The sequence below is a fragment of the Ictalurus furcatus genome, chromosome 2, assembly GCF_023375685.1.
Source record: "Ictalurus furcatus strain D&B chromosome 2, Billie_1.0, whole genome shotgun sequence".
In the NCBI taxonomy this organism is placed as follows: Eukaryota; Metazoa; Chordata; class Actinopteri; order Siluriformes; family Ictaluridae; genus Ictalurus; species Ictalurus furcatus.
The window spans coordinates 8,859,687-8,879,754 of NC_071256.1; the positions used below are offsets into that span (position 1 = coordinate 8,859,687).

Consider the following 20,068-nt stretch of genomic DNA (forward strand, 5'->3'; position numbering starts at 1 on the left):
AGAGTGGGAGTGAAGGAGAGAGAGGGAGTGAAGGAAAGAGGGAGAAAGGGAGTGAAGGACAGAGAGAGGGGGTGAAGGAGAGAGGGGAGAGTGAAGGAGAGAGAGAAGGAAAGAGGGGGTGAGAGAGGGGGGGGGGTGAAGAAGAGAGAGACCGGGAGTGAAGCAGAGAGGGAGAGAGAGGGGAGAGTGAAGGAGGGAGAGAGCGAGAGAGAGGGAGAGAGAGAGAGAGAGAGAGACAGAGAGAGAAGGAAAGAGGGGGAGGGGGAGAGGGGGGTGAAGAAGGGAGAGACAGGGAGTGAAGCAGAGAGGGAGAGAGAGAGAGAGAGAGAGAGAGAGAGAGCAAGAGAAAGGGAGAGCGAGAGAAAGAGAGAGAGAGAGAGAGTGAGAGAGAGCGAGGCGGAGCTGTGTGTAGATTTTCCTCCAGTGGATCACTAACTCAGTCCTGTGTAAACTTACATCTCCATGAGCTTTTTCTTCTTCTTCACGCGCGCTTGCTGCTCCGATGGCAATGTGATCTTTCTGTAATATTCTTTAGTAGCATATTTTGATAATTTTGGAGGTTGCGCATGGAGGGAAGCCCAGAGCTGCTGGAACACACACACTTCACCTCGGTAACGTGTTAAAGTGGAAGCTGCGTGTGGAGTCACAGGAAGAATGAGAGTCCGGAGAGACGAGCTTCAATGAAATAATGTGAGTCCACATCATACTGCTGTGTTGATCAGTCACCAGGAGAGTTTCCCTCAGTGTCTACACTGTGTTCAGTTTGATCATAAACACACACCCAGGCTTTAAACTGGAGGAGTATCTGCATGGTGTTACACTGAAAAGTATCTCCGCTCTGCAGAGTTCATTATCTCCGCGAGCTGGACACAAAGTTTGGGAAGTTTTTTCTTCTTCATGTATGACCTTAAAAAGGTTGTTAAAAAAAAACGTCAACGATACGTTATTATTATTATTATTATTATTATTATTATTATTATTATTATTATTATTATTATTATTATTTTACATTATAGTCGTGTGGGGGGGGGGGGTTCTTTGTATGTTTACAGAGAAACTGTAGAAAACTGTAATAATAAATACTACTGATGTGTTTCTGCTGGAGTAGTTGATACATAATAATTTTAATCACAGTATTATAACCTAATAACGTGAATTATCGTGTGTATATAGCAAAGATAACAAAGATGACGTTGTTGTTGTGAGGTGTGGTGGGACAGATCCCTCAGACATGATCATCATTTATTCATTTCCAGTTTTGGTGATCTTTGTAGAACCGTACACTTACAGATGTGAGGATATTAAGCGTACATTTACTGGAAACTTTCATTGTATTTAATTAACTGAAAATCTGAGTCACACAGATCATTCATCATAAGAAAAATCTCTTGCATAATCCTGACAGAAATCAGAGTTTTTAACTTGTTTTTCATTATAAAGCATTTACAGTATTATTATTATGCATTTGGAGCCACTATTAACTCCACAGTCACGAAGGTCAGAATTCTGTAAAGAGACTGTAGACGTCCAGCATGAGAAGAGATCATGAGCATGTATTTGCATGTCATATGTCATTCAGAGATTAAAGCTACTGTCATTTGGTTTCAGATAGGAGGGCGAGAGAGACAATTAACTGAGACGTGAAACATTCGTAGGTTTGGTAGCTTGTCTCTTCCTCCCAGGCTTCATGAAAATCACAGCACGCTGTAAAGTGTGTGTAGTTGGAAAGCTTTGCTGGTTTTTAGGCCATATTTTCCGACATTTTAGATGTGTGAATGTCAGGGCTCACGCTTTCCGAGTCACTCGTACCAGCTGATGAATCAAGTTCTTTATTCACATTGTGCTGAGCCTTGAGAGCTGACCCCATTCATGTACATTTGCATGTAATAAGAGGCTTAGTTGAAACAATGTTCACGTTTTTCATGTGCTGTATAATGTCACAAATCTTTAAAAGGCATTGAATCATGAAAGACTGCATTTTAATTGTGCTCCAGCATTAATATATTCTGTAGTGTAAAAAAAAAAAAAAAAAAAAAAAAGGAATAATTTATGAAAAATTGAGATACTTGCATCATCCAGAGTTCAGCTCTGCAGGTTTAATGATGAGGCTTTAAAATGATCTCAGAGGTGGCATGTTTTACTGAGGTAAAAGTTGTTGACTTTTTGGTCATCTAATAAGGATCAACGTATAGAACAGAGCATTGTTTAAGATTTCCTGACTGTATAAATGTGTTGTGAAATGAATCATCATCGCTGCATGACATTATGGGATTGCAATATGCAACTTTTAACAATTTAACCTTGCAGTCGTGTGATTTCTCTTCTGGCTTTGCTTTAAAGACTTCCCCATCCTGTTGCATTCCGTGTGGCTATACACACATTTTCATTATGCCAGCTCCCCGATGAAAACACTTTTTCCACTTATTTAGTACGAACACATGAGTTGTGTAAAGCGGAGGCCGGTGGATTGGGGCCCAGTACGTGCGTACGCTAATGACTGGAGTGGCGTAATCCGAGCTCCATGGGGCAGCTTTCTCCCTTAGGAGCTTCTTTTTTAATTCTGTGTAACATAGTTCTGGAAACTGTTTGCTCAAGATCGCTCAAACTGGTTATTGGGGTGGTTTTAATTATTTGAATAATTGTTTCACTGATTTCACTCACCCACAAAAATGAGCTGCAATGCTGAACGCTTGTTATTGGATCAGACAAGTCCGGGTTATGAACCAGGGCTGGAATAGTAAACATATTCAGTGTCATTGTAGGATCATGAAAGCCTTTATAATGCATCGTTTTTGTAAATGCATTGAGTTTCACATGGTACGTATTAGGCTACTATTAGAATTCTTTATTCTGCAAATCATTATGGCTAACGTGGAAGGATGGTTCTGGAAGAGGCTGCTTCTGCACTGCTGTGGTCGTGGTTTCTTCTCTAGAGAAAAAAAAAAGTTTCCATGCCACAAAAATACGTAACTCAAAACACATATTACAGACAGGTAGAATGAATGAAGGTATTGTACTGCTTTGAGTAACAGTGTGTGTGTGTGTGCGTGTGCGTGTGTGTGTGTGACAGAGAGAGAGAGAGAGAGAGAGAGAAAGGAAATAGTTTCTTATTATGCCTGAATGCTTTTTAGCTAGCGTTCTCTGAAAGCTGGACAGACTCTTCTAATCGTTTCCTTATCATTTGTTTAAATGCAGTGAATGTGTCAGATGATTATTTACTGCTTAATAGAAACAACATGCAATTTATTGAAACTATGGAGCACTGGTTGATGAATAGTAATGCTCTATTTACAATATGCTGAAATGTGCCTGTATAATAATAATAATAATAATAATAATAATAATCATCATCGTCATCATCATCTTCTTCTTCTTCTTTCTTTTTGTCAAATCTGACAGGGTTTCCTACATTAGTGGACGATGGTGGAGATGGAAGTTCTGGAACATTCTCCAAGTCGCAGTGTTTCTGACCTGCATTGCGAGAACAGGTAAACGAATGCAGTAGCTACTGAATCACTTTAAAAGGTGATGGATATGTTATTAAGGTGTAAAACTTTATAACTGTGTTATGGATGTTTGTAATTATGATTCATTTTTATTTATGATTTCTGCTTATGTCATTGCACCCATTTTATTAACTCATCTTTCTGCTTCATTTTATGAACTCCATTCATTACTCTTTCATTTTTCATGCTTCTTCCTTGTTTCTTTGCTTTAACACTATTTTGTGTGTATGTGTGTGAGTGTTTGTGTGTGTGTGTGAGAGAGAGAGAGAGAGAGAGCGAGAAGGCATGTATGTATGTATGTATGTATGTATGTATGTTTAGCCGAGATGCTGTGTTTCAACATTTTCTTCATTTATGTTCAGTAGATTCTGTGTTGTTTTAAATTCTTATGGCCCAGAACCTGTTCATAAACTGATAAACTGATAAACTGATAAAATAATCCCTTGAAAAATGGATCAGAAGTGCTTCCTGTTCCATGTTTAGTTTCCAAATACAAAACGATAATAGTCAGGGGTTTTAGAGCTGAGGTGGATTTATTAAAATGATCTAAACATGAAAACTAATTGCTCTCATAAGACTATAAAGGACAATCATAGGTGATCTTAGACTTTTCAGGTTCTATCTATCATGCTGAACACTTTGTCCATCCTTGGACCGAAAGCGCTAAGCTTATAATATTGTTTAAATGTTAATATATAATAATATGCTAAAAAATTTTTTTAAAAAGACCTGATAACAATGGGAACCGTCTAGTCCAGTATGTCCTGTCCCAAACAGTACTGCTATAACTATTAGTGTATCACATGATTCAATACAAGTTTCTCAATTTAATATGTCGGAATATCGAATAATACATTCAACAGAACTTAATCAGGTGCACACTTCCAGGTCTGAAGAAGTAGCCAAGTTTTCATCTCAAGACAAATAAGTCTGCAGGGGTTTTTAAAAAGAAAACACACTTCTCTTAAGCTGCGTTTCACAAGCCAGAATGTGACGTACTAGAAAAACAGCCATGGCTTCAGTCAGCAACAAACAGGAACAGGAAAATTCCCCCAAATCGTTAAGGTCTGGTGTTTGGGAGCAGCTCAGCTCTGGCGGTGGTGCAAAACATTATAGTGTGCTGAATCTGATAAATATGTGCACAACAAATCAGCACTAAAACCACCAACCAAGCATCACACGCAAGCTGATATGCAGTAGAGGAGATGTGACTGACGTGATTCAAGAACACATCAAGGGCTCCAGAGAGCTGCATAACTCTGACAGCACAGCGGACTAACAGCAGAATCATGCTGCAATCCATCATACCTGATTCTTCCGAGGTCTGATCTTCCAGGAAAAACACAGAAGCCCAGAGCAAGCTGATATTTATATGCAAAGTCTCTGAATTTGATAAACATATTAATAAAATCAACCTGAATTTAAAGAAGAATATTGATGTATCTTGCAACTTATCTTGTCTTGTTCAGCTTTGCTGATAAAAACGATCTGTCACACCGGTCTTAGTAAATTTCGGCTGGAATTTCATTACAAGTCTAAACTTACAAGGCTGTTAAACTCGTTTTCACAACACAAAAGCTACATATCACGTTTTATCAAGTGGAAATCAATGCCAAGAGAAACGAGTGTCGGCCTGCCAGGTGATGACTCCAGCTTTAGAAATAAGTCATTACAGTGTACTAAATCATAGCTGAAATATCTTTCTTAAGACATGACAAATGAATATACTTTGTTTTTATATGTATACTCCAATATTTACAACAAAAAAAATCAAGTGTACTTCCTTATAGTGCACTAAAGTGTTATTTAAAAGGTATCACTTTTAAATGTTTATAAAAAATACAAAAAAGTATAATTTATCAAATGAAATGAGCACATACTTGCAATATTCTTTAGTCATGTAAGTGTTTGCTTTCACTAGGATTAGACAGATAGATAGATAGACAGACAGGTCGATAGAGTAGATAGATAGTTAGTTAGTGTATGGGTGTGTTCCTGGAGTCCAAATCTGTCAGGGCCTTTTATATTAAATATTTGGCATCAATTCCAAAACAAAGGGGACCTGTGTGTGTGTGTGTGTTTTAGTGGTCTGGTTATGTCCTGTAGAATACATTGATGAAGAACGGCCAGGTGCTTCCTGAACACATGCGCTGAAAAGCTCATAGCCACTTTTTGAATGATGCCTGATTATTAAATACTGTAGTTATGAAAAATAAATGAAGCGCTGTGGACAGGAGGTGATGTGGAGAACGAGAGAAAGAGAGAGAAAGAGAGAGAGAGAGAGAGTTAAGAGAAGAGGGTTGCTGAGAGGTGTCTGTGATTAAAGCGTTCTCATATATGATGTTGCTGAAAGAGTGCTATTTTTATCCCAGGACATTTGGATGGGGCTTTTTAGAAAAAAGCATTTGGTTCCATTCCACTGTGTTCTGCTTTCTGAAAGGACCTTTTCTGATTGTGATCTGTCTACTCCGCTGTAATCAGACATTCTCTCGCTGACCTTCATCCAGTGCCATGCCACGACTACCTCCCTCTCTCACATTCCTACTTTTGTACCACAATCTGCCCTGCAATGAGCAACAGAATTACAGCTTCTGCACCTACAGGTCATTCAGCACTGGAAAATAATCATAATAATAATAATAATAATAATAATAATAATAATAATGAAAACTTCATGAGGTTTTTCTGTTCCAACACCTCCAGCATACATATTAGTCCATCAAATCTAGTTAAGAGCACTGAGCCAGAGTCCATCGCTTTATATCACCAAAATAATTTGCTGTAAAATTTACAGTAAAGTACTGTAATATCTTAATGATGTATAAAATGACATGTAAACCAGTACATTTGCTCATTTGGCTGATGCAGGATACAGCTGAGCTGAAGGGTCTTGCTCAACCATGACAGCTTGGCATTGCTGGGATTTGAACACACAACCTTCTGATCTGTGACACAACACTTCAACCACTGCAGTGATTTAACTACTTCTGCTGTGTTAGCTGTTGTGGCTCAGTGGGTCATGGGTTCAAATCCAAGCACCACCAAAATGCCTTGATTGGATCCTTGAGCAAGACCCTTCTGTTCAGCTGAATCCTGTATCAACATACGTTACACATACATTATGTGTTATTTTATACTATGTATAAACCCAGGGTGCCAGTAAATTACTGTAAAATCTACAGTACATTTTTTTTACAGTGTGCATAAGAGTCATTACGGTACAAAAAAGGTGGATGGCAAATCTGCCACATTAACACGGCAGGAAAAAAATCCCATTAACGCAAATTCAGAAACATATCAACTGGAAAGGGGAGGGACTTATTAAACATCATGTACTCACTGCTGATTGGATACAGTGTGCGTCAGTCTTAGAGAGACGGCAGAAAACAGAGAGCTGGAGGATGTTTACCATAAGAGGAAACATGTGTTGGTTATATGCCATGTCTAATCAGCAACAAGCGTATGGTTTTCAGAAAGGAACTACACTTACCCATAATCAGTGCTGTCACGTTTCTGAATTCGCAGTTTTGTTGCAGCATTTTCTGATTTTGGTTTGTTATTGTGTTTTGGACTTATGGGCCGTGGTATAAACTCTCAGGCATACTCAGTGTATAGATGAGTCATGTGCAGGAGGATGTTTCCTCTGGCGAATCATTAATCACGGATCCGGACCAACTACTTTTTAATTTCTTCCTTTCTGTCAGAGATTTTAAAGAAACAGCAAACTTCCTGTAATGGGGCTTCATTCGTCCTTTATCTCTTAAAGCTCCTTAAAGCTGTTCAGGGTATGCTGTTATAGGAAAATAATCAACAGCGGTTTGATTTGATGTTTCCTGGTGCAAAGTGGAATTACTGTCTCCACCACAGAGTTGATTATGTCAGCGTGTGCTGAAGTGTTTTATTCTTAATATAAAAAACCGGTTTGATCGATTTATTAATTATTATCAGTTTACATTTAATCTTGTTGAAATATGTTTATCACGTCATTTTAAAGTCACATTTTTTTTCCTTCTTGAAGTTGATAAGATAAAAAATAAAAAAAGGTCCAGAGTACTCTGCCATGGTGAAAAACTTACTGACTGTTACACAGCACCTGACACTCATTCAGTCATCTTCAGTAACTGCTTTATTATCGTCGTAGCGGATCAAAGAAAGGTTCAGGATGGGAATACACCCAGGACCTAGGAGCGATTTAGCGTAGCTTGTCCACTTGAAACCCACATGAACACATGGAAATCATACACAGAAACTCCACACAGACAGTAAGCTGAGGTCAGCATCGAACCGAGCTCGAACCCGGAGCTCAGAGGCAGCTACCTTCTGCACCACCGTGCTACCCAAAGCTTGCAATTATTTTAATTTTTTTCATGACGCTGATAACTGCATGACATGCTTTGTCAGCATGGGACAAGTGTCACATTGTGCTGCCAAGGCAAGCAGACAAGAACAGACTACTTCTGTTAGATCATCTCCTCCCTACAGAAAGCGTCACTGTATAAACAATTAGACCTTTCTCTTTGTTACATGCGATTGTGTGAAGCAATCCCCATCCAAGTTCCTGTGAATTAGCTGTTACTATAGAAACAATAACAGAAATCTAATTTGTTTGTAAATCTATTTTTTAGGCATAAAATAAACATAATTTATATATAAAACATGTGAATATACAGTACCTGTGTGCTTAAGGTTAGATGTAGCCTGATCTCTACCTGAACTAAATCCAGAGCTTTATCACTGGCGGATTTGCATCAGGGTCTTCTCAGCCTAGTGCTACAGAAATGTTTTAGTTCAATATGAACACTTGTGCTCAGATCTGCCCTTAATCTGGGTCATTACATTATGAGATTTGATCTTTGCTGAGTCTGATCTATGTTGTACGATATATCAGAATTCACAGAGCATACTTTCCTACTTACTGCTCTTTGGCTTTAGTGTTTTAATCTGTATTAAGACTTTTGAATTCCAATCAGCTGTTCTTAATAATGACCACAATGTGTAGAATGACTTTAGTTTCTACTGTCTAATTTTTAAAGACCCCATCCACACATACATGGATATTTTTGAAAACATAGTTTTTATTCCTTCTTTTTACAAACAACCAAAAAAATCTTAAAATATCTCTGTCCAAATGAAAACGCGAAAATGTTTTGAAAATACGAACAATTTGGTGGCGCTAGTAGCCTATGTCATAACTATGTAACTTCCTAATATCTGAAACTTCCTAATTCTGCAAAGCACAACCAGTGGTAGAAAATCACAACCCACCATTATCAGGTTATTATATATTAAGGATTAACATCTTTTAGTTATTAGCTAATTTGTCTGGACACTTGAATTGAATCCAAATTGTCAATAACTCAAATACAAGTAAGATAAATAATATTATCAGCACTTGTGACACCCATAGTTCCTGGACACGTGCGTAACGCAAGATTTCACAACGTGCTCTCAGACTAATGATAATGAAAGTAAGAGAGAAGGCAGCAGTCACTCAAAAAGAGTTGCGGGACGATCTGAAAGCCGCAGTTACACAAAGAACTGCACCACAATCATAAAAAAGAAGCACAGAGATGCACCTCTAAAATCATTTTGATAAATCAGAACTCTTCTGGGAAATACACTCTGCTCAGATGAAACAAAAATAGAACACTTTGGCAATAATTCTGATCACCATGTTTGGAGAAAGAAGGTTTATGCATATAATCCCAAGAACACCAGGAACATCATATCACAGAACATCACAGTGAAGCACGATGGTGGGAGCATCGTGACATGAGGGCTGCTTCTCTGCAAATGGTACTCGGGCATTACACATTATCGATGGAAATGTCAATGGATTGAAAGCAGGACATATTAGAGGAGAATTTAATCTCAGCCTCCAAGAATCTGTGGAGAAGATAAAATAACCCAGAAAGGCCTTGTGTGGCTGACTCAAAGCCCAGTAGAATTGTGAAATCATGAGTCCATCAGAGGGATCCCATCAACTATAAACACCACATTTGTATAAAAAAAAAAATATATATATATATATATATATATATATATATATATATATATATATATATATATATACACACATACATATATGATTAATCTTATACCAAAACAGTGTTTCATATAAGAGTGCAGTTAAGAGATGAACATCACCTTGTTTCTTGCTTATAATGCCATTTCTCCAACACTTTAATTTCATTCTCAGGACAAAAGACCTGCAATGTATAGTCTTTGTAATAAGAAAAAGATTTAGTTTTATTTAGAGTACTGAACTAAGCAGAAACATCATCGTGCAGGAACATATTCATATATAAATGTATAAAATCGGTCAAAACAACATCCTTCTGCCTTTAAAATAATCAGCTGTCCCTCCTGTCTGCTCTCTGCTGGTCTCTTTCTGTCCAAGGCCACTGCTTATTCCTCCATCTGTCAGTCTGTATTCATCTCCCTCTGTCCGCTCTTTGTCCCTCATCTCCTATTAACTGAGTCTGAATGATATATGCGGCCGTTATTTTGGTCCAGAAGTGCTGAGCTGCCAGGGCGAGTGCGATGAAATGCTCACGGCATCCAGTGGAATCTTTACGTCGCCGTGCTACCCAAACGACTACCCTTCTAGACAGGCATGTACATGGACACTGCAGGCTCCTGCCGGCTTTGTCCTGCAACTCACCTTCCTTGACTTCGAGCTCGAGGAGGCACAAGGCTGCATCTATGACAGCGTCATTGTCAACACTGGCACGAGCAGCGTTAAGTTTTGTGGCCTGACAGCCAATGGACTCACACTCAACTCCAGCACCAATGTCATGGTGGTGTCCTTTCATTCTGATTTTAGTGTCCAGAAGAAAGGCTTCAATATCAGTTACAGGCAAGGTATGCTTCAAGTGCCTTGTTTTTCCTTTTGTTTAGGTTTGCACTAGGGCTGTGACAAATAATTTTTTTTTATTAATGCATAATAATCTGTTAAATATTTATGACTGATTGATGTGGATTTGGATAATTGAATAAATATTCCCTGTTCTAATTAAAATAACTCATTAAAATCTAAATGAAATAATAATAAATGATTCAGTTATTTAAAGCTTATAGGCAGTAAGATTACGCTTCAATCTAGTTACCTGAACATTACAGATTAGCTCGCACACACACACACACGTTGCTCTATTAAACTATTAACTTATGTACGTTTATGTTGAAAATGAAATCAGTTGCTTTGTTTGTCAGTCCCCCTCAGGACCTCAGAAATGCATGTAAATTCAAGGAAACTCCACAGTATTCTGAGGAGCTTGCAATTTTTCTAAATTACAGCAGATTTTAAGCAGATTTTAAGCAGATTTTAAGCAGAGCCCAGACGCGTCATGTGACGTCATCACAACATTTAGCCAAAGCTCTCTTCGATTCACGTGCGTCGACCATGAGTACAGATAAAAGGTCTCATTTACCAACAAACATCACTGCTAAAGACCGTGCAGAACAATTTCCTGCGATTGCGATTTGGCCAATTCGAGTAGTTTTCCACAAAAAAAGGACAAAAAACTTTTTTAAAAAATCTGCAGCAAAATCAAGCATTTTTGGCTACAACAATCCCAAAAGAACTACACAAACTCCTGTACAGGTAATTGCATTGGCATTTGGTAGAAGCCCTTAGCCACAGTGACTTACATTTATCTGATTTATACAGCTGAGCAACTGAGGGTTAAGGGCCTTGCCCAAGGGCCCAACAGTGGTACCTTGGCAGTGCTGGGGCTTGAACTCCTGACCTTTTGATCAGTAACCCAGATCCTTTAACCACTGAGCCACCACTGCCCCATTGCAACAGTTCTTGTGTTTATTGAAAAAGAGAATAAAAAATTTTTCACCAGTGTTAAAATAACACAATTCTTTATAGTTCTGATTACTGCACTTACTGAAAACCAGTCCTGTGCACAGCGTTAAAGAATATAACTCACATTATAACTGCTTTTTGTTGGTTAAGTAAACAATGAATTATCATAATAATTATCAATTATATCTATTTATTGTTGCAGCCCTAGTTTGTCCATTATTATTATTATTATTATTATTATTATTATTATTATTATTATTATTATTATTATTATTATTATTATTATTGTTGTTGTTGTTGTTGTTGTTGTTGTTGTTGTTGTTGTTGTTGTGTTTCTTTTATTATGATGATTATTATTATTCATTTTAATCATAGTACTTGCTATTGCTGATTATTTCCAATGCTCTCAGGCACATACATTTCTACAGCTACTTTACTTTTAGAAGTTTTGTTTTGATTTGCGTTATCGACACTTTATGCGAGTATATCACAAACACAGTATCATGACACACCACTGGTATCCTTCTCATCAAACCTCACCCCAGCCCATCACCTTGCTTTTCATGCAAAGATTATTTTATTTATTTATCCACCCCGCATTATATCATTAAAGCGCTGTGTTTCTGCCATGTTTATTCTTTTGTCCTGTAATATATCCTCATTCAAAGTAATTGTCTTTAGTTCTTAGGCCTGCGTCTCGTTTACAACTGAGCGGAACTACTGTATAAAATGTCTGTCATCGAGGATATACCGAGTACAGTACATACCAAGCGTTTTATCATCATACTGAAGCATGGATTATAACACAGTCTTGATTAAAGTATGGTGATTGAGCAATTAAGTATAGTGTAGATAAACTGGTCCATGCTGTTTATTAAAGGGATAAAAGGGTAAATAAACATCTAAATGTTTACAATGAAATAATACTGAGCGAGAAAATGAAACACTGTTTGGGGCTTATTAAAAATCAATTTAGTGTTTTATACAGATTGTGTTTTTAAGGCATTATATTAATTTTTATGACAAAAATCAACTCTCCACTGCTTCTCCAGTTGCAGTAGCTCTGAGAAACCAGAAGGTCACATTGCCTCAGAACCAGAAGGACGTGGTGCAGGTGTCCAGCTCAGTGTCCATCCCGGCGCTGAGTCAGTTCACAGCATGCTTTGAGATCGCCGGTCAGTCGTCGACAGGATCAGGGATCATCTTCTCTTACACAGGAAAAGACCCCTACTTGACCTTCGGCCACAACGGCAACAGCGTGGACCTGATCATCGGCAATGTCACGTGTCCAGTCAGCGATTTGGTGACATTAGCTGACATTACGTCCATCATGCAGCTGTTCTGCATCACGTGGTCCAACACGAAAGGTGTCATAGCTGTGTACTTCAAAGGCAACTACCAATTTAAAACCTGCTCTAACTCCATTGGCATGAGAACGGAAATCGGAGGCTCCTTTGAACTAGGCAGGGGAAAAAAGCAGGGCCAAAACTTCAATGGCCTCATCTACAACTTCCGTCTGTGGAGTTCAGCCATGACCTTCTCTGAGCTTTCTTCCCTGACCTGCGATGCTGTGGGAAACGTGGTGGACTGGGACAACAGCTTCTGGGACATCCCGGCCTCGTACGCTCAAACGGATTCCAGTCTCAGCTGCAGTGAGTAAACCTGTGTGTTCGTGTGAAACCAGATCACACATTGTTTACTATAAGCACCTGGTTTTATTTATCAAGCTGTCTGTCTGCTGTTAGCACTAACATTTCTTTGTGTTCTTTTGGTATAATTAACATTTTGAACGTTTTGTAGTAGCCCACCTGAATCCGAGTTTCTGTCTAAGATAGTTATATTAAAGCATTAGATGTTCAGGTGTAGTGAAGGTAAGTACAGTACAAATCATTATTAATAGCTCAATTAGAAAACTTAGGGTTGGTGTTTCAAGTCTGTTATGTTTTACTGGGCTCATTTCACATTTCTTCTGAATAGTGAACATGGTAAATAGGAAAGTTTTTTACTACCTTTCAATCAAACGCCTGTCACACCTTTTTATGTAATTTGTACTTTTATTGAGGGGAAAAAAGGATGACAGAGTAAATAATCCACCTCGTTCGCATTCATTACACCTGGGACTGAGTTTGTAGCACGACAGGTGACGTTTTACAGCCACGTCACTAAAGCAGGCTGAAAACTATTAGCCCAAAAAAGTGTCACAGGGTCTTAAATCAAAGTCATAGCTTAACTGCCACTTACTGGGGCAGATAAGTCTGCCCTGCCCACCTGAACATTCACTCTGTTGTTAGTGTTAGATGTGCGGCAGGGTGGGGAAGGGTTAGCATTAATCCTCTACAGTTAATCTGATAACGTTGACGCATTTCAACACCTCAGCACCAAGGTCAGAGTTTGAAGTTTGTCTTCGTCCACATGAGGAAAGAAAGGCAGAACGATCTGACGCCTCAGTGACATTTCATTTGATAGCATGCAGTGCATGCAAATCAGCAATATCAGCATCAGCAGTAACAACAAGCCAGAAAGTCATGTTTCAGTTCTCGCCTTGCTTTATGCTGTACAGAAGTAACACTGTTAATATGTAACCTTGTTTTTGCAGTTTGTTACCCACAGTGTGTACATTTAACAACAACACTTTCATCCATTGGTGAGTGTGCTACTAACGCTTTTGCTTTCCTGCCATGTACGCAGCTTAACCAGTAACAGTAATATCCAACATCTCACTGCTAGTTAAGCATAATACACTGTGTGTGTATGTGTGTGTACAGTATATGTGTTTAAGGACATTTCATTCAACGTGGAACAGAAGTTCCTCCTATCGATACTTATCCTCGCAAAGCCGCCATCTTTTCTTCTTTCTAATCACCAAGAGGAAAATATCTTCAGTCAGTTCTGAGAAGTCCTCTATTGTACCATTTTAGCTTTTTTAGTCAATTTATTCTCTAAAGAAGGATATCCCTGACAGTATCAGATAGCTGTCTCAGTGGGTGACTTTCATCCATACATGTAGAGGTTCGTAAAACATGTGTGCCTGACTATTTTACTATTATGGTATGGAGCACAAGGCGCACGGTGGCTACAGTTCACAGCACGTTCACCTCACACCTCAAGGGTTGGGGGTTCGATTCCCGCCACAGTCCTGTGTGTGCGGAGCTTACATACTCTCTCCGTGCTGTGAAGGTTTTCTCCGGATACTCCAGTGAATGTGTATGTGATTGTGCCCTGTGATGGGTACACCAGTTCAGGGTGTACCCCACCCAGTGCCCCATGCTCCCTGGGAAAGGCTCCAGGTTCCCCGCAACCCTGTAGTCTAAACGGTATAGAAAATGGATGGATGGATGGATGGATGGCATGGTGTGTTTAGTTCCTGTCGAAGGGTTTCCAGTTGGCTCAGTACATTCGTTTTAAAAGCCTTTCTCAATAGCACATGCCCTCAAACTCTTTCTGATCCGTGTGGTTGTGAAAACTGCTTAAAATATTACAAGTAGAAAAAAAAAAAACAGGACTCAGGAGATGTGGGATATTCCATGTGCAGGAGGTTTATCAGCTCACAAACATCAAAATGAGCAGAGTAAAACCGGAGAATAGTCAAATAGCATACACAGAAAAACATGAGCTTAATGTAATCTGTAGTTAGGAAAAGAGACAGGAGGAGATGTGTCCTAAAATGAAGAGGATAAAGTGAATGATGACGATAAACCCTTTGATGATAAAGAGTTTGTGGAGAACAAAGCAGTACTGAGTGCTGAATAATAGACAGTTGTGTTGGTGAGAGAATGGGTATTCCTGGGTGTGACTTTAAACTAGTAGTGAGTCAGTGGCGTGAGTGATTATATTACACACTGACAACAGACAACATGCTTTCTCCTTGTGTGTGTGGGTGTGTGTGTGTAAGAAAGTAAAAGTGTGTACAGGAAATCTGTGCTGTATGTCGGGTTGAGAAGAGTCAAATAATCTGGAAAGGTGTGGATAAATGACAGCAGTCATAAATAGATTAATTTATATTGTCTAGTATTTGATGACAAATTTCAAATAATCATCTTTACAACAGCAACGTTTCTCAAAAGTACTGTACATGATTCCTATAACATTCCCAATGTTAAACCGCGTTTACGGTCTTAATTACCGTAATGACGAGATTCCTACTTGTAAAAAGTACTCACGTCCTCGTAGAATTTACAACTTACAACTCAAGTAATTACAACTTGTAAACTAGGAATTTTCAGAGAGCTCCGACTACCACCTGACCGCCGCATCGTCATGAGGAAACATCGCCGTGCAGCTTCAGCAGTAAAATGTAGTTATCTTGTAATATTTAATGTCTAATAATTTGTATAACTGACTATTATTAATGTCTTAATAATGCAAGATTAATCTGAAAATAAACGAAAGACATACGATGCAGTTTAATGTAATTTTGCAGTTGTCAACACCATCATCTCACACGGATTCATTGAGTTCTGAGTATAAGGACGTGAACAGCTCTGAGTAGAACATCCCGGTTGTCTTCTAGTAATTACATTAATTCCAACGTGGTGTGAACGCAGGATAATATTCTTTCGTAAAGCAGACTTCCAGTATGACTTTAACTGTGTATTTTGTTTAAAATGTTTAATAATCTAGCTAATGTTTTCATTCTATCCCCAGGTACCGCCGTGCCAGCTACCACTTCCCAAACCACCAGCTGTGTGTCCTCGGGAGTGGGCTGCCCAGGTACGGGAAATCCTGATTTTTTTTCTAAGAAAAAAAAACAGCTATTTTTTTCATCCAGAGGTTTAAATCTAAACCAGTATAATAACAGTAGCACTCTTCTGTTTGATGATAATACACTTTTATTATCTGTTCATGAGGGCCTGATGCTAATTTGAAATTTTTTCTTTGTCAGTTTCTGATTGGTCTCATTTTGTCAAATTAAAACACAAGATTACTATTTATAAAATCTCAGCACTTCTCCCACAGATGTTTCCATTTTAATGTGAGCCAGTAAACTATCCTCATTAAACAGGCAGTCAGAAGTAAGCAGATCTCTTGTTTCCAGCACAGGTCATAAAATATTACAGTCTAGTTTTAATACATCTTTTTTAAGGCTATCACTCCTTCGTGTGTGTTTCGTTTTAACATATGGTTTCCATAGTGGAGTGCCTCATACTTGCATATTTATGCATATTTCTCCCAATTGCTCCCAGTTCGCCTGCTCCATATATGACTGAATGTTGACTGAATGTTTTGTAGTCTTTCCGGAAGGTATAGTTTGCTTTGTCACTTGATAACTCATTTACTGAGACTTAACAGTAAGAAACGGAAATAAGTAACGGTTCTTCACATTCCTCTCCACTAGATGTCTTTATATTGGTGAAAACCTCAAAATTATAGTTTACTGGTTCCTGGTTCCTGAATCACCCTCGTTTTATTGTATAGCACTGTCATATTTTTTTTTGGTCAGACTGAGACTGTTTAGTTGCTCAATGCCTCCAGCGATTGCATTTTCATTGTCACCTTAACCTCCTGTTAAAGTGTAACCTTTCTTCGTTCCTGCCACCAGCATCTCTAACTACTACCACCTCATCCATTGTCAACACTAACACGATTCCTACTAATGCAAGAACCAACGGTAAGCAAATGTCTGTGCCTCACTTCATGAAGCTTGCTTTTTAACTGAGAAAGAGTGTGTACATGTGCAAGGACACGGGAAGTGAGGATGCTGAGGGTGCTGTGACAACTGCTAAAATAATAATAATAGTAATAATAATAATAATAATAATAATAATAATAATAATATAGAAGGTGCACATCACATGTATGCTGTTAAAGAGTCCAACACCCCCAGTGTAAAACACCTTCCTGCGTCTCTGTGCATCATTTTACCACCTGATGTAACTGATGTAGGAGCTTCACTCAATGCTGGAATTATACATTTATTCGTTTTTGTATAATGGATATACAATTGTGTCCAAAAGTTTGCATACCCCTTGCAGAATCTGCTAAATCTTAATACAGTTAACAAAATAAGAGGGATCATAAAATTCCCATGTTGTTTTTTATTTATATACTGTAGGGGTGTGTGTGGCAGTTTTGCACAGTGACATTTTCATTAAGACACATCATTATTAGATTTCATGTTAGAGGTAGATATAACCAGATTCTTGACAGAACAGTGTGTTTTCTGTTTATTTGTGTGGGTGTGGGTGTTTTCTCATGCATATAAGAAATAAATTGAGTATAGTGCATATTTTGTTTTGATAAACATTTGATCGATTCTGTTCATTATACAGTGTTCCCTGCCTGTTGAATTGTGCATTAATTGTGTTGTGAGAAAGTTTTGCTAAATGTTTTCATACTGCTGTGCTCATGGAGGTTCATTGGGTGTGTCCTGAATGCCAGTGTTAAATGTTATTTGTTTTTTGCACCATTCTGCCTAAACTCTTGGAATGGTTGTGTGCCCAAAAACCCAAGATGACATTTATTTTATTTATTTATTTATTTGGGAGAAGCAAAACTTTAATGCTATTAGGGTGGTTTTCACACTGGGCACGTTTGCAGTGATCTGAGTCTGGGCTGCGATTGTTCCCGCAGCGTTGGTCTGGTTTCAGACTCACTTGATTCTATAGAAACCCCGGTGCATTTGGGTTCATCTTACGTCATCACAGATGCGCATGGAGAACACAACGTGACTCACCATATTTATTTATTTATTTTTTGTTTTTGTTTTTTAATATTATTTGGTGCTATTATGCACAGCAGTGGACCTTTTCTGTGTCCCACAGTGTCCCTCTGCCACTCATGGTGCACGTGTGTTTTAGAAACTAATAATGTCATCATTGGCTAAAACACATACACAGGATACTTCACTTCCTGAACAAGTGTGGACCCGAGTACGAGTTGCGTTCACTTTCACGGGAATCACTTCTCAGTTCCAGTTGAACCGAACTCAGACCACGTCCTACAGGTAGTCTCGGGTTCTGTACCACGGTGCGCTTCCTGGTCCACATGACAGCTTTCACATGCAAACCGTGCTCTGTTTCAGATTAAACTGCCAGTGTGAAAGCCCCCTAAAAGTCCATCACTTGTCCATTATAATGCTCAGTTTTATGCTGGAAGACTAATCTGCCTGATTAATACCATACATAATGTATGACTTGTTGGAATGTAGGATACAATGGGCACCTTTCATCAAATTGATCAGAAATGAATATAGGAATAACAAATATATGGAAAGAAAGACAGCCATTGTTGTCACATATACAAGTATGAGTATTAGTGCAATTAATTTTTTTATTGTGGCTTATGTCCTAGCTTTTTAGGTAATATACTCAATATAGTTTTATGTTAACAGTCAACTGTAAGTAGGTAAGTAATGCATTTACAGAACACTGGTTTAAAAATTGTTGGCACCCCTACAATAACTAACACTGACTGACTTCATGCGCAGCCACAATAACATTGTCTAAGTATATAGACACTTATGTAGGTAACTTAGGTTAAAGTGAAGCGTTAATCTCGAAATTAAGGAATTATATTATTCCACCGTGTACTATAACGTCACATTATTAAGCGGTATTGTCAAAAATCACTTCCGGTTATTGTGGTACCTACATGTTGCATTAAAGGTACTCCAAGTACTGATGCGGATGCATGTGCATGATTGTCCTGATGTGGATGCATGGCCTCATTAATTTTCCATTCTCTTTGTCAGATCTTCCTATAACCACTTCATACACGACCACTCCTAGCATTTCTTTAACTACAACCTCTGGTAAGCAGGAGCATTTTCACAGCACTGTACTTTTTCTGCTGAAACTGAAACATACTCCGACTAGCATGTGTGTTCTAACCACTCAATGCCTCTGTGCCATTACTAGTTATAACTACTTCATCTGCTACAGCTTTTTCACCAACCACCACCAGCATACCTACTGGTAAGGTTCAGTACTGTCAGATTTACTGCTGCGATCAGTAGCCAAAGATTTATTATACGTAATATATATTAATCAAATTCTCCTTCTGTGAGCTGAAAATATAGAAGTTACTAGCACATAAAATGGGTCTGTTTGTTATGATTACAGTAGAAGTTTAAACACAGATAATTTTCACTTGTGCTATATTTATGACCAGAATAGCTGAATACTAGCACCACCATGCTGCTATTCACTGGTGAGCAGCTAAACGTATACAGTGGCATAGACCTGACCTTTAAATAAAGCACTAACATTGCAATATAAAAAAACACAGAACATGGCTGGAATAGAGGTGCTGTTTGGCAGGTCACCATAATAAGAATGAACCTATACATTGGATATAAAATGTTTACACACCCCTGTTCAAACTGCAGGTTTTTGTGATGAAACCAATATAAATCATGTCAGATCTTTTCCCAACAACATTCAAGTGACAAACAAATAGAAACGTTGTAGGAGGGGAATTTTTTTTTTTTACAATAACCTTAAAATAATACCTTGTTAAATCAAATTTTCCCTTGTTGTACAGCAGTCAGTGTTTTTGGATGTACACTCTTTTTTTTGGCAATTTTATTCTCACTCTTCCTTGCAAACCTGCTCCAGATCTATCAGATAGCGAGCAGATCTCCTGTGCACAGCTGTCTTCTAGTCATTCCACAGGTTTTTGATAGGATTTAGGGCTGGGCACTGACTGGGTTGTTGTTGTGCTAGAAGAAGTTTTTGTTCATCTTCAGCTGTCTAACAGATGCCTGCAGGTTTTGTACCAAAATACTGTAGATTGGTATTTGGAGCTA

At 38.4% G+C, this 20,068-nt stretch overlaps 1 protein-coding gene across 5 annotated transcripts in view; it reads left to right on the top strand.

Moving 5' to 3' along the window:
* The first annotated feature begins 289 nt into the window (after positions 1-289).
* adgrg6 (adhesion G protein-coupled receptor G6) overlaps positions 290-20,068 on the top strand; it is a 44,812-nt gene continuing 25,033 nt past the window's right edge. The window contains exons 1-7 of one of the 5 annotated variants that reach the window (XM_053646633.1): positions 290-690; positions 3,400-3,488; positions 10,023-10,370; positions 12,375-12,974; positions 13,919-13,966; positions 15,967-16,032; positions 16,862-16,930. In XM_053646633.1, the coding sequence (XP_053502608.1) occupies positions 689-690; positions 3,400-3,488; positions 10,023-10,370; positions 12,375-12,974; positions 13,919-13,966; positions 15,967-16,032; positions 16,862-16,930 (1,222 nt within the window). In that variant the 5' untranslated portion in view covers positions 290-688. The remainder of the gene's footprint in view (positions 691-3,399; positions 3,489-10,022; positions 10,371-12,374; positions 12,975-13,918; positions 13,967-15,966; positions 16,033-16,861; positions 16,931-20,068) is intronic. The other 4 variants (XM_053646654.1, XM_053646643.1, XM_053646674.1 and 1 more) reach the window with 4 other exon arrangements.